The sequence below is a fragment of the Equus asinus genome, chromosome 22, assembly GCF_041296235.1.
Source record: "Equus asinus isolate D_3611 breed Donkey chromosome 22, EquAss-T2T_v2, whole genome shotgun sequence".
NCBI classification, from domain to species: Eukaryota; Metazoa; Chordata; class Mammalia; order Perissodactyla; family Equidae; genus Equus; species Equus asinus.
The window spans coordinates 22,416,876-22,431,812 of record NC_091811.1 but is presented as its reverse complement, the minus strand read 5'-3'; the positions used below and the strand labels follow the sequence as shown (position 1 = coordinate 22,431,812).

The 14,937-nt window shown below is 35.1% G+C and overlaps 1 protein-coding gene across 2 annotated transcripts in view; it reads left to right on the top strand.

Moving 5' to 3' along the window:
* Positions 1–14,127, top strand: part of LOC106834102 (killer cell lectin-like receptor 2) — a 68,533-nt gene extending 54,406 nt beyond the window's left edge. The window contains exons 2-9 of one of the 2 annotated variants that reach the window (XM_070494146.1): positions 2,276–2,378; positions 3,795–3,911; positions 5,219–5,308; positions 6,518–6,760; positions 8,089–8,231; positions 9,827–9,933; positions 12,623–12,787; positions 12,866–14,127. In XM_070494146.1, coding sequence (XP_070350247.1) covers positions 2,276–2,378; positions 3,795–3,911; positions 5,219–5,308; positions 6,518–6,760; positions 8,089–8,231; positions 9,827–9,933; positions 12,623–12,787; positions 12,866–12,887 — 990 coding nt within the window. In that variant the 3' untranslated portion in view covers positions 12,888–14,127. The remainder of the gene's footprint in view (positions 1–2,275; positions 2,379–3,794; positions 3,912–5,218; positions 5,309–6,517; positions 6,761–8,088; positions 8,232–9,826; positions 9,934–12,622; positions 12,788–12,865) is intronic. The other variant, XM_014845571.3, reaches the window with a different exon arrangement.
* Positions 14,128–14,937: the final 810 nt, after the last annotated feature.

Sequence of the window (14,937 nt, the reverse complement as noted above, 5' to 3'; positions counted from 1 at the left end):
GTGCCTACTATATATTTTCCAGGTCTGGTTAGGCACTTTATATAAACTATCTCATATTAAATATTACATTAATTAATTTAATATTGATTTAAATAATTAAAAGATATTATCCCTATTTAGCTATGGTGAATCCAAGGTTTAGAGAAGTGAGGTGACTTGCTTCAAGTCAAACAGAGGAGCTGGGGCTGCTATTTCAATCCATATCTGCCTGGTTCCAGAATTCATGCTTTGTGGCAGAGGTTTGCTGGAAATCCAGGCCCTTTGAATCCATAGTCCATTTGTGCTCTGTGTATTCAGTCAGGCTTGATTTTAAACATGGGTCAAGAATTAGCAATAATGTGTCCTTTGGCAAGTCAATTAACCTCTTAATACTAATTTCTCCATTTGCAAAATTAGGGCAATAATAATAGCTGTCAGCTTTAAGAAGTTTCAATATGGTTATACACACAGTAGGTCCTCCAATAAATGATGGTGTCTCTCTCTGCTGCCTTCTCGACAACCATTACTCTTTCTCCCACCCCTACACTCTATGTTCTCTCAGCAGAGCTTCTTTTATTTATTTTTGGCATTGGGATAGAGGGCTGGGGATCTTTCTTTATTTTGAGATTGACAAAGCCAATCCAAGATTACAGTTAAGAGAAAGAAATGCCCAGCAGCAGGTGTCCCTGAAGTGTGCAGACTCCTCCCATGAAACTTTGCTTATGTTATTGAATTAAATTCGACTCTGGGAGGTATTTCAGTGGCCTGCCTGCACGTGGTGACAAGCGGCAGAGCTCAGTGGTGATTCAGAGATTAAGGGCTGCATTGGGAGACAAGTAGGCCAGTTGAGGGCAAACAACAGGCAGCATAACCTACACTGGGTACTAGTGGTCAGAACACTCAGTAGACCGTGTCTGTAAAGTAGTTGGGAAGAGAGGTCGGGGCAGGAGCAAACTGAGGAGTGGGGAAGACTTCTAAAGTGGGATGGTTTAGCTGTGGCTAGAGGTCATAAGAGAAGGAAAGAATAAGCAAGGAATTTGGTCCGAGCTGGTGAAATCTGGATGGGTTTGTCTCGAATAATCAATTTCCCCTTCTGTTCCACACCTCACTCCTCTTCCTCCACACTCCATAGTAACCACTCTCACCTTATTTGAAGAGCAATTTAAATTGGCTTCATAGAGCTGTATGTCAGAAGAATGACAAGGCCTGTATCAAACGAAAGTGAACTTCAACGACAGATTTGGGTGTATTCTGGCAGGCTTTGGCTCATAGAAAGAGTTGTAGAAATAAATTTCTTTTAGCTGGAAGGTTGTAGATCTTTATGAAGTAATATTCTTACACAAAACTCAAATAGAGGAATAATTCACCAGTGTCTCTTAAAAATCAATAGTAAACATTTTCATACACAGCTAGTGGAATATAAATGGGAAGCATTTTTCTGGAGGGCATTTAGTAATATGTTTCAAAGGTTTTTATGGTTTATATCCCTTGACCCCGTAATTTCATGTTTAAAAAATTTACCTAGGAAAATATTCAAAAGTATAGGCCAAATATTTTTTATACCAGCAAAAAATTGGGAACAACATAAATATCCAGTGGTAGGAGATTATATAAATAAATTATGGTATAATCCATATGGTTAATAACTATATGTGGCTTTAGATAAATTTTAGATAAATATTTTTAAATGAAGAAGCATTTATTAGAACATAGTTGGAATGAAACCAACTTTGATAGTAAACGTAATGTACGGATAAAAAACTAGAAGAAGATACACCAAAATTTTTATAGTGGAATTATGGGTGTTTTAAAATAATTTCTAAAATACGTTTATCTGCAATAAACATAACTGGAAAAAATAATCTTTTTTTCAAATACCAACATGTAAGAGAGTTTCTAATAGGCTATGTAAGAGTCAAAGAATTTAGTAATAATATTTTTATGTGTATGTATATAAATATTTATACATATACATTTTAATAATTTGTCTTTACTAGTAGTTTCTTTTAAGTATGCTAGTCTTTGTTAAAGATATTAGTTTTTGTTTTCCCCAAAGCTATGTTCATTTATCTTTTCAGTCCTCAAATGCAGATTTTGAATGTTATTTTGCGAAGAGTACCAAGTGGTTGGTTACTTGAAATGAAGGAACATATAGCTCGTGACCATTTTTCCTTTCCCGTCAACCTCAGCTTTTATCATACAATTTCCTTTTATCACTTTGGTCAAGAGGAGGGGCAGCCAATTTTGAGTTGGAGTACCACTCAGAGGCAATTCATTTCTGCCTTCCGTCTTACAGCCTCTCACACACCCGAGGGATCCAGGATTGGAAAGGCTGACTTCTCCCACCTTGTTGTTGGGTCAGCTTTCTCCTCCTGCGTCGCTGCGTGGCACAGATACAGGTACCCTCTGCTCTTATTCCTTCAGGTCTTTGTACCTGAGTATACTGTTAGTCCTTCTTATGAAGAAAAGATTCTAGGAATATGGCCTTTTATTACAAATGACATGAACGTGGGATGGATGGGAAAGCATTCTCTATTGATTGCTTTAGAACTGCATTAACTCAGAAGGATGTGAAAACTGTAGTTCAGCATTCATGGAAAGTTATTTATTTTTTTTCAGTATGCTACGATTTTTGCTTTGTGTTATCGAAATGAAGAGAGATTTGGGAGTTAACTGCTTTTCATTTGGGCCTAATGGTTTACATACTATCAATCTCAAAGGATTCTGTAATAGAAAAGACTCCTTTTCCTTAGGAAATTAGAGAAAATTTTGAATAATTAAGTTTAGAAAATTTTGTAAATTAAAAAAATTAAAGAATATAGTTACATGTGCAATTTATTTTCAAAATTTCTTGTTTTGTGGATATCATCTTTTCCCAATGATTAATATAAACAGCAAGGTAAATTTTAAATATATATTTTTTAAAAATTTCTTTTTATATTAGTATCCATTAATAGATTGAATACTTTATGGATATTAACTAATGACTGCCCACTGACAAATTTTATTTTCACATAGCCTTCTCTGGCAACATCATACACTAGAAGACAATTTCTAAAATTTTAATATACATAGAATTTTGGGGGATTAAAAATACAAGTGTCTAGGCTCCAACTTAAGAGACTTTTATTCAACACATCTTGCGTGGGTCATTGGAATGTACGATGTTAACCAATCTGCAGTGTTAACCTCAGTAATTGTTTAGCAGATGGTGCATGGGATACACTTTGGGAAACACTCTGGTAGAGTCTTGTTGTAATTAAAGAGAATGCAAGAACTTTTTAATACTTGTATGCATATCAGAACATATATTTTCAGTTTCTTTAAATGAAGATATTTATATTTTTTCAGAATTTCAAAGACACAGAATTCTTGTGTTTTGAATTGATAGTTTTAAAAGTATGTCAGTAATTTGGGATGGTACCAATTCTGCCTAACATTTGTATATGTATGTTGAACATTTTGAGCTATATTGACTGGGGCAATAGGACCCAGCATATTCAATCTATTGGTAGGTTTTTAAAAAAACTCTCTCTGTATTTTTTAATAATTATGGCAGTAATCACTATGGGCATAAATAGCTTTATCAGAGATATGGAAATGTTATCCATTTCTTATATAAATCACACTCAGTCTACGAGCTTTAGGTGCATAAAGGAGTTGATAAACAGCCCCCCCCCATACACACACAGATATACACACATACCTCTTAATCCTGGGTAGGTTCCTATAGGCTGACATTTTAATTTTTCTTTAGACAGAAATACTCCTGTTGCAAAGTTTTAATGCAAAACATATTTCTCTTCTTATTCTAGACATGAGCAATCAAGAAGTGACTTATTCCTCCTTGAGATTTCTTCAGGCTCCTTCACAGTCACAAAATCGATTGAGGCCTGGCAGTACTCAAAGGCCTGGGAAAGATGATGACAAAGGTATATGTTTTAAGCATCTAGATACACCTATCTTTTATGGATTCTCAAACTTTAGAGTTTTGAAGAAAGTGTTCCTATCTGTACTTTAGGTTCTCAGATGTTAATATGAAATCATAACTGTGTAGACTAGTAGAACGAGATTGATTTTTTAAAGTTTGTGAGAACAGAGAAATTAATGAATTCTTTTAAATTTAAGAAGCTAATAGAATGTTTTCATTCAAATTTGTTTAAGAGGAATTCACGAGGCCTTTAAAAGTAAAGGACAGAGCCAGCCAAGACGACCTTGCACTGCTTTGGCCGTCTAGGTTTGGTTTCCGGGCATGGAGCCACATCATTCACCTGTCAGTAGCCATGCTGTGGTGGCAGCTCACACAGAAGAACTAGAAGGACTTGCAATAGAATATACAACTAAGTACAGGGGCTTTGGAGAGTAAAAAGAAAGAGAGAGAGGAAGATTGGCAATCGAAGTTAGGTCAGAGCAAATGTTTCCAAAAAAAATAAAAGGTAAAGGAGAGACTAGAGTCTCAAGAAAAGATTTCATTCACTAGACAAATAAAGTCTTTAACGAATGAGACATGAAAAATGTGCGTTAGAAACAATGTTTTTATTCACAGAAATGATATTTTAAGTGTCTTAAATGCTTACGAAACCTAATGGCAATGAAGTAACAAAAATGTTCAAACCAAAAGGAGCAGTCTAACTTTTCTTTCTCTCTCTCCTCAAATATTGTCACAAACTCTAAATTGAGAATAACTTTTACTTGTTTAATCTAGTGACAGAGATTCAACCTTCAGAAACTGAAGACCTCAAAATTAGGAGGATAAATATAGTAACAAACAGAATTGATGGAAAAGAAAGTTGATTGCTAGAAACTCCTTTAAGGATGAACCCCAATCACATTTGCAGCTTCAGAATAGCCTCTATTGGCCACCAATTTCTCAGGAATATTGACTGCTTTGTCCTTGCTCTTCATGATTGTGATCACAGGAAGGAGTATACATGTCAGTGTAGATCCTTATAAACGTGTATTGTGTCTGTTGTTATCTGTGCTGTTATAAGGGATGTACTTTTAAAATCCTATAGGACTGTTCTTGTGTGTAACATTTCTACAATGAGTGTATGTCAGTCGTAAATTGAAAACTTTAAAACTGTAATTATGAGATCACAAATTTAAATCAATTTGCATGATATATTTTTGAAAAAATTTTAGAGAAGATTATCTTTTTGTTCCAAATGTTGTCCTAGGTTAAGGTGAGTAGTGGGCCAGACTACTCCTAATGATTATCTTCTTCCTTCTTTATTTCAAGAGTTTTCAGTGCCCTGGCATCTCTTGGTAGTGACTCTTGGGATCCTCTGTTTACTTCTTTTGGTGACGGTCATAGTGTTGGGGACAAACAGTGAGTAATTGAACTGTATCCTTCAAGTCTGAGTAATAGCAGTGACCACTAATTATGCCGATATTAACCATGCTCCAACAATTGTTCCTTGGCTATAATCAGGCAATGTCCCAGGTGGCTCTTTTTTTTGTGATTTTTCCTTAGACACATCACAATGTCATTTTCATTTTACTTACCTATTCCAATGTCTTCATCTTTAATGATCTTTCTCATTCTGTGTAATACACGGTAACATTCTTTCTGATACAGGACTTAGTAATATTCTTCCCTCTGACTTTAGATGATTGTGAATCTTGGCTAAACATTCTTTTAAAAACAGCTCTTCAAAAGAAATTATGGAGGCTTGCCCGGTGGCACAGCAGTTAAGTTAGAGTGTTCTGCTTTGTCAGCCCGGGGTTCGCCGGTTTGGATCTGGGGTGCGGACCTTTGCACTGCTTGTCAGGTCATGCTGTGGCAGGCGTCCCACATATAAAGTCGAGGAAGGTGGTCATGGATGTTAACTCAGGTCCAGTCTTCCTCAGCAAAAAGAGGAGGAATGGTGGCAGATGTTAGCTCAGAGCTAATCTTCCTCAAAAAAAAAAGAAAGAAATTATGACTTTCCCTTGAAGTTTTCGAAGTATACAATAAAGAAATAATTTAGTAAAAAGAGTGATTCTACACATGGATGTTAGATGATCTTGAATTCAACCTTTGTCTTTTATTTGAATTCCTTGACATCTTTAGAGAAAATCACTCTTATGATTCACTCAGATAAAATTAAATATTTAGATCTTCCTCCTTTTTCTTCTCTGGATGTTCCATCTAGTCCAATAATACTGGGGCTGTTTCTTCATGTTTCTTAGTGCAGATTTTCATACTCAGAAGATGTGTTGCTAAAGGTTGATTGACTGATTTTTACTTTTGTATTTATTTGTAAATGATGTGCTAACTGTTAATAAGAAACTAAACTGAACGATCAGGGGTTACCATTATAATTTTATTCAGATATCTTATTTTATTTATGCTATGCTTAAGTTGCTAATAGTGAGAAATTTGATGTTTCAATTCCTGTGGTCAGTTCATTGAGGTGTTACTTTCTAAATGTCAAATTCCTAATTAAAGTAATAAAATGAGTTGGTTGTCAAAGTGAGACTTTTTCTCTTGTATTAAATTTCAACATTTAAACATTATGAGTACTGTTTTGTGTTATATCTATACTGTTAATTTTAGTTTTTAAGCGTATTCAAGAAAAACCTCAACAGGAGGAAATTCCACAAAACTTCAGTCAAAAGTACAACATTATACAAAAGGACAATTACCTAAAGGAGCAACTTTTGACAAATAAGACTCTAGAATATGACATTCTCAAAAATGAAAATCTTCAGCTGAAGAAGGACCTGGAGTCACTCTCTAAAGCAAAGATGAGCTGCCATCGAAAACAGGGGATCTTTTCAAAGTCTCTGCAAAATACAGGTATAGCAGAAATCATGAGTGAAAGATAGCGTGATTTTTCGTTATTTCTTCCCCCTCCAGAAGCTTTGAGGCCTAATAAGAGGCTGAGGATATGTGCTAGTGATGCAGGTCTACTAAACAACTTTAATTTGTGCCTCTTAGATGTGGTGTGGGTATTCGGGTTACTTGTTTCAAATATGGGATGAAGCCCCCAGAAGACATGTTTGGATTAGCAGAACCTTATGGTTCCCAAAATTCAACGGCAGTTGTTGCATTTATCCTCTTCCCAGAAGGTGAAATAGTATGTCAGCTCCCCTGAAAATTTGGATCCTTTTGGAACTGTGGGCAAATTAGGCACTCCCACTTTGTTGCTGATGTGAAATTGGAGGCTATCAGTAAAAATATACTTAGGCTAAAATGGGCACAAAGCCTTTAATGTGGATGCTGTTGTAAAGATAATTGTGTTTGTATGTGTATTTCCATCCTGCCTTGACTTCAGAAGGTATTCCAGAATCTATTTTTTGAATTTTAATTTATTATTTTTATAACATCTTTATTGAGGTATTATTATTATGCAAAGAGCTGCACATATTTAATGCATGCAATTTGATGTGTTTTGGCCTGTGCATATATCATTTAAATCATCCACAATTAGGGTAATAGACATATCCATCATCTCCAAAAGTTTCCTCATATTCCTTTATTTTTTGTGGTAAGAACAGTTAATATGAGATCTACCCTTTTAACAAGTCTTTAAGTGCACAATTCAGTATTAATAACTGTAGGCCTTATGTTGTCTGACAGATTTCTAGAGCTTATTCATCTTGCATAATTGAAACTGTACACCCACTGAACAACAACTCTTCATTCCCCTGCTCCTACCCATCTCCAGCCCCAGCAACCACCATTTTACCCTTCCCGTTCCTCTGAGTTTGACTATTTTTTATATCTCATATAAGTGGAGTCATGCTGTATTTGTTCTTCTGTGATTGACTTATTTCACTGTTATTAGCATAATATCCTCAAGGTTTATCTATGCTCTTGTATATGCCAGGATTTCCTTCTTTTTAAAGCTAAATAATATCCCATCTATGTCTAAAACACATTTTCTTTATCGAATCATCCATCAATGGACATGCAGCTTGTTTCGATGTCTTTGTTAGGGTGAATAATGCTGCAGTGAATGTGGGAGTGCGGATTTCTCTTGGTTTCCAGAATATTTATTAACCTCAGATTATCATTATTGATAGCAATTAAGAATTTATTTATAGAGGGATGATAAATATAATACTCTGCTTCACAGAATACCAGAGGACAAGAAGTTTAATGTTTCACCTTATACATTGCAGGCAAACTAAATGAAGACCGCTGGTCCTGTTGTGGAGTAAACTGCTATTATTTTACCACTAAAAAGCAAAACTGGACAGGATGTCAAAAGACTTGCCAATGTTACAATTTATCTCTTTTGAAAATAGATGATAAAGATGAACTGGTATCATGGATTGTTACATTCATTTTTATTCTCTTAGACTGTCTCTCATTCTTGGACCCAAGATTTCCAGGACAGGAGGGAATCGAGAAAAGGCACCTTCAGTTACTCTCTGTGTTGTGTCTGTTGAGTGAGCAAAAATTGCGCAAAGTCTCCCAGGAGACTCCTGCCTGCTAATAGCATATGATCTTGTTACTTATTGAGCATTCAATTCATATTATCTATCCTGATGACCATTATTATTTCTAAATTGGAAACGCCTTTGAAGGTGCAGTTTGGGTCTTTGTAATCATCTCCCTCTCTGAGAATCTGCAGGAGACCTGCTCACAGAGAAATGTGCTTTTCCTTTAATGAAGTACTTAATCCTTTGGTAAATTGCAGCCTGGAACCATCAGTTATTGTTCCCTATAAACTGGCAACTAAGAACCCGGGGTCAACATAGTGTCATAGTTACTATTAGGAATATAGGAGCCAGACTGCCTAGGGTAAAATCCAGTTCTGCCACTTACTGGCTGCCTGACCTTGGGTAAATTTACCTGGGTAAATTACTCTGGGCCCCAGTTTTCCCATTGGCAAAAAGGAGATAATAATGAGGAAGATAAAAGTGATAACAGTTTTACAAATTATCTTTAGAGTGATTTTCATTGCATCTGTAGGTAACATTTACTTGTTCAATGTTCTTATATATTACATCAAGATATATACCTTTCAAAAAGAATTATATAAAGAGAAAATACAGTGACAACAATATTAAAATTTTGTTTTTAATCTCTTACTAATAAAGACTATCCACATACAAAATGTGTTTTTATACAGAAATGTTTGCAAAAATCAGCCTGAAACCTCTGTTTATCATTTAGGAAAACAACACAAAGTTTATATGCAAATGTAATAGATACTTTAAATTACAAAAGAATTTATGATATCAAGTCATAAAATAACTTTTTATGTTTGTTACAGTAAAACACAGTTAAATTTAAACTTATATTTTAAAATACATTCTGTCATTTAATCAGATATTATGTAATATATCACTTTGATGTATTACATTTTTGGAGTATAAATATTTCCAAATACTTCCCTTTTTCCGTTCACCACTTCCAATTACTGAACTCCAGCAAGTCTTTCTCTGATGAGGCTAAAGCCTCTAAGGCACATCTCTCCACTTACACTTGTTGTTTTAATAAATTTGTTTTGAAGATTCCTTTTTTCGCTTAAGAATATGTAATGATCATTTTTCTACATCTGTAAGTATTTTTCTGGAGCCTGATGTTGAATAGTTTCATAAAGTGTCATAAGTTGTTCAACAATTCTTCTATTGTTAGATATTTAGATTTTAAATTTTTCCATGTTTTAAATAATCTATGAGACTAGCAGCCATCTTTAACATAAATAAATAATCCTGGAGAAAAGTACTTTGAAAAATGAAAACACAGAGAGTGAGAGGAGAGAAGGTTTTCTAGGAAGGAGAGATGAAGGATGATGTAGAGAGGAGCAGAGTACTTGCCAGAGAAACAGCTGGGCCCTTTACCTGTCCTTCTTTTCATTCTTGAACAAGTTGGAATTTAGTCACATAATATGTTTTGTTTCCTTAATAGGACTTTGTTCAACCCCAGACTTATGGAGATAGCTACTGGATTGGATTATCATACAATGCAGAGGAAAGAAAGTGGAAATGGATCGACAATGGCACGTCTCTTGGAACGTAAGTCTTTGGAATGCATCCAAACTCTGATATTGGTTTTGGCCTTGGAAGGACTGTATCTAAAAGGAATCTTCTCTTATTTTGCACAGCTTAACTCGTTTTGAAGCAGGGGTCATTGGTAAGAATAAGTAGAATGATTAAGAAAGTGTTTTAGAAAGTATTGCTAAAAAGGATGAGATGTGTACTACAGAGTTATTAACAATAATAAGACTATGGTGCAAAACACATACTCAGAAGGATGTGTTCTGAGGTACACAAAATAAAACAAAATCATAAAGTGCTATGAAGAGATTGGATCATCCTGACTTAGTCATAATGATCCCATCGACAACCTCCAATGGATATTTTGAATATCCCCAAAATTCATTTGAAACTCCTTTAAATTATTAGTTTATATAATTTATAAATATAAATATTTGTGAATATACACACGCACATATACCTTCACCATAGCTCTTCTGTTTTGAAGTGCAATATTTTGTAAACTCTTGAGTTTACATTTAATTATTATCTGCTGTTAAACTGTTCAATGATTTATTAAAAATCTAGGTGACATATTATATTCTTTATTTGTAGAAATTCTATTTTATGTTTCCAAATCTTCTTGCTAGTTACTCATGTTTTCACACTGTCTTTTATTTCTTGAAAGACAGTAATTGTTCTTATTTTGTATTTGGTATCTGATCATTCTTATCTTTGAAGTTTTGTGAGTCCACTCTATTGTTTCTGCTGGTTTTTGTTCATCATGCCATCTTCTTCACAGTGTTTAGTGATTTTTGTTTCCCTTTTTGATCTGCTGTGGAAATTATTCAAGGATTGAGATGAAGGTGGCTTCTTCAAGATTGGATTCCGTGGGGCACTATGAATCAGGGCCACTGATTCTAAATTCTAGATATGGGCCCTGTAAGTCTAGTTCTGGGCTGCAAACCTACAAAACATGTCATGCAGGAAATTACCTTAATGTAATTGTAGCCTCTAAGTACACTTTCAGGCCAACAATCTCAGAGGTCACAGAACAAAAAGGCTCATGAGCCAAATTAACAAGCTCAAATTGCATGATTAATTAAATCAATTTAAAACTCATTGCACTCTGCAAGGGGAAAGAAATGTATCCCATTTCTTTAGCTCTCACACTTGGGTGGGATGGGCGAGGTTGCCATCTAGGACAAGGTGCAAGCGGGTGAAAGGATCAACTGAGTCCTGGATCATGCAGTCTTCATGTGGCCTGGCTCTCTATGCTGCATACCCCTTCCCTGCTGAAGGTTTCTAGCACCAGACTTGACGTTTGAGTAAAGGGGCCCAACAGACAGAAGGTTCTTGAGGGCAGCATGAACATTTTCTCTATTGGGGAGATGCAGGAGCATGTAAGCCAGGCCACAGCAGCAGTTTTCTAATCAACCTTAGGAGCATGGGTTTTATTTGAGTTTCTTAGGCTGAGGGCCAGAATGAGTGTCACCATTGGTTGGGGACCTTAAGATCTCATGGATGTTGAGTATCTATGTGCACCGAGTATATTTTGAGTATTATATTTAGTGTCTAAGTCGCTCTTTCTTCCTTTCCCATGATCAGCACACACATGTTCTACTTACTGTATCTATACTTAACCTGTCTCATAGGTTACTTACTTATACGTACTTAACACAGCTTATGTGTTCCACCTCTGCCTCATGAGCTATTTAGTTTCATTTATCTTCCTTGTTTATTTCTCTTTATTCCTGTAGCAGATTTGAATATTCTTAAATAATAAAGCAAATGCAGACTACATGAGGGATGATAAGATTTTGATGATAAGATTTTGAACTCTTAGTTGAGATTAATCTTTTTCTCTTCTGTTTAAGTCCAAGATTCAAGAAAGTTCTTCGGTGGTTTATACTGAAGATATATCCCTTTTAGGTCTTCACTCTAGGTAGCTTGTCTTCTATTTAGAATCTTGGGTGGAATTCATTATTCAGCCTACTACATCAATTAAGGGAAAAATCGACTTCAGAGCTTCACTTACCCTTCTGGGTTCCCACTTTTACTTAACCGTCAGCCTGAGTATGAATTTGCTTCTTGCCAGTTCATAAATTTATTCAAGGTTTAAATTTTTTTTATTCATCATTATTAATTGTTTCAATAGGAAGATAGTTCCGATATCTAATCCACCACTTTGCTGAGATAGAAGTCCTGCTTTTAGATATTTTTCAATGGATTGTTATGTTTTAGCTAATAATTATTAGCTATAGGGTAGGGAAGGAAAAGAAACAAAATGAATAAAGACATCCATTAAACAACCTCATCTCTACCTATATTCCAATTCTATTTTTTTCTCCTTAACGTATATGCACACAAGAACTGGTTATCTTTGTCATAGAAATTCAGTTCTTTTTAATCTCTCAATTTTATTGAAAAAATTAACATAAGAAAGCCGGTTTGCTATTTATCAAGATCCCATAGCAATATTGCAGGGTAATTTTGCCTTCTGAACAGAAATTCTTAGTGGGCAATAAAATGGAAGATTATGGGTGTGATCAATAGGCTGTTATTCTAGTTAATGAGGTAAAAGTGAAAGAAAATCTTTTAGTGATGAAGTTATGATTAACATTTCCATATTCCAGATCTTTAGGCAACAGACTTAAAAAGATTATGATTTATGTTATTGTCAGCTTCAGAATTCAACAGTCCACCATGTATGTTTTCTGTTCTACAGTAACTCTGCAATAATGAGTTTGCTTCCTGAGAGAAAAGGAAAATGTGCATTTTTAACCTCAACAAGAATAACAAATACTGATTGCTCTGCCCCCTATAATTGCATCTGTGAGAAGAGAATTGATTGTGTTTTAAATGCCCCACTTCAACTGACACAGAAGAAAAGGTGAAATGGATTTTTGTCATTCTTTTGTTTGTTTCCTATGATAATTTGTGATTACTTACAAATTAATGTTTTTGACAGCAGGACTTGTTCCATTGTGTAAAGAGAGATGAGTTGGAAGAGGAAGAAAATGCTCTTTTGGACCATGATTTAGGAGATCAGATGCCATGTGTCTTCTTGGGGAAAAGGGGAAGATTTTGTCTTTGGAAAGCAGTTACCTCTCTCTTCAATGACCCTGCAAAATTCTCTTTCTCTTTCCCTGAACCAGCCACAGAGCCAATTAGAGAACTCTGATAAAGAGACTAGCTAGGTCTTTTCCTTATAGATAGGATAAATCATTTCAATAGCCTCAGGCTTTGAGAGAGAGCACAATTAAGAACTAAAAAGTAGTTTTCCTCCCCCGTGTCCCCCTAATCTAGATGCTTACCTCTCATTAAAAAAAAATATTGATTGATTTTACTATAATTTCAAACTTATTGAATAGTTAAAACAATCATACAAGGAGCTCTCATATAACCTTTATCCATAGTTACCATTTGTTTCTATTTTGTTTTAGCTGCACTTGGCAGTTCTCTTTCTCTCTCCTCGCTGATCCATTTGATAATAAATTGAGGACATTATGTCTCTTTGTCTAAATATTTTACAAGAACAAGGACTATGTCTTGTATAAACATAGTACAATTATCAAAATCAGGGAATTTAGCATTTCTACAGTACTATGATTTCATCTATAATCCCTATTCAAATTTTGTCACCTGCCCCCACAATGTCATTTATAGGTGTTTCTCCTCCATGTTCAGGATCATGCAATACATTTAGTTGTGTATATACATTTAGTCTCCTTTAATCTGGGACAGTTCTTCGTGATTTCCTTGTTTTTCTTGACCTTAACATTTTAAATATTAACTTTATTGAATTATACTTTAATGCAATGAAACACATCTATTTTAAATCATGAGATCAATGGGTTTTTAACAAATGTATACACCACTTAAATACCAACAAATCAAGACATAGAACATTTTCATCACCTCCAAAACTCTTCTCTGCTCCTCCCCACCCACCCAGTCCCAGGCAAGCAGTGCTATGTTTTCTGTCACTATCAATTAGTTTTGCCTATTATAGAATTTCCTACATCATGTGCTCTTTTGTATCTGGCTTCTTTTTGCTCAGCATGTTTTTCAAATTAGTTCATGTTCTTGCATGTATCATTAGTTCATTCTTTTTGTTACTGAGTAGCATTCCATTGTAAAGATATAGCACAATTTGTTCATCCACCTATGGACATTTGCTGTGTTTCCAGTGTTTGGCTATTACGAATAAAACTGCCATGAACATTCATGTGCAAGTCTCTGTGTGGACATGTGTTTTCATTTCTTTTTATTAAATACCTAGGAATTTGATTGTTGAATCTTATGGTAAGTGCATGTTTAATTTTGTAAGAAACTTCTAGTTTGTTTTCCAGTGTGGTTGCATTACTTTATTTTCCCAGTACATATGAGAGTTCAAGTTGCTTCATATCATTGCCAACACTTGATATTGTCAGGCTTTTTACATTTACTCATTATGGTTGGTGTAATGGTATCTCATTGTGGTTTTTATTTTGCATTTTCCTTAAGACTAATGACATTGAGCATCTTTTCATGTGTTTATTGGCCATTTGTGTATCTTCTTTTGTGAAGTGTCTGTTCAACCTTTTGCCCATTGAAGTGTCTGTTCAATCTTTTTTGAAAATTGGGTTTGTCTGTTGTCTTACGGAGTTGTAAGAGTTCTTTATATAATTTGGATACAAATCCCTTGTTAGATACATGTATATATTGTAGGGGTCTGGAATTGGCCACCACAAGATATGTCTCTTTGGGATCAGGATTATTTGAGGGTGATTGCTTTTGATAAACTGGGACAGGGAAGGAGGCTCTGAGGAATGGAACTTGCCCTTTGTTAGGACACATTTACATTTGTAAGGTAAATCTCTATCTGTAAAAGGTGGCTCCCTCTCTGTACCAGGAAGAAGAAAGGAGATGACCTTCTCCCTAGAAACTCTTAATCAATGCCAAAGGCAAGGACTTAAATCTGCATAATGATCTTATTCCTGTTTCTGGTAACCTCCTGTAACTGACTTCCCTCCCCCTCCCAACATTGGCATTTCCTTC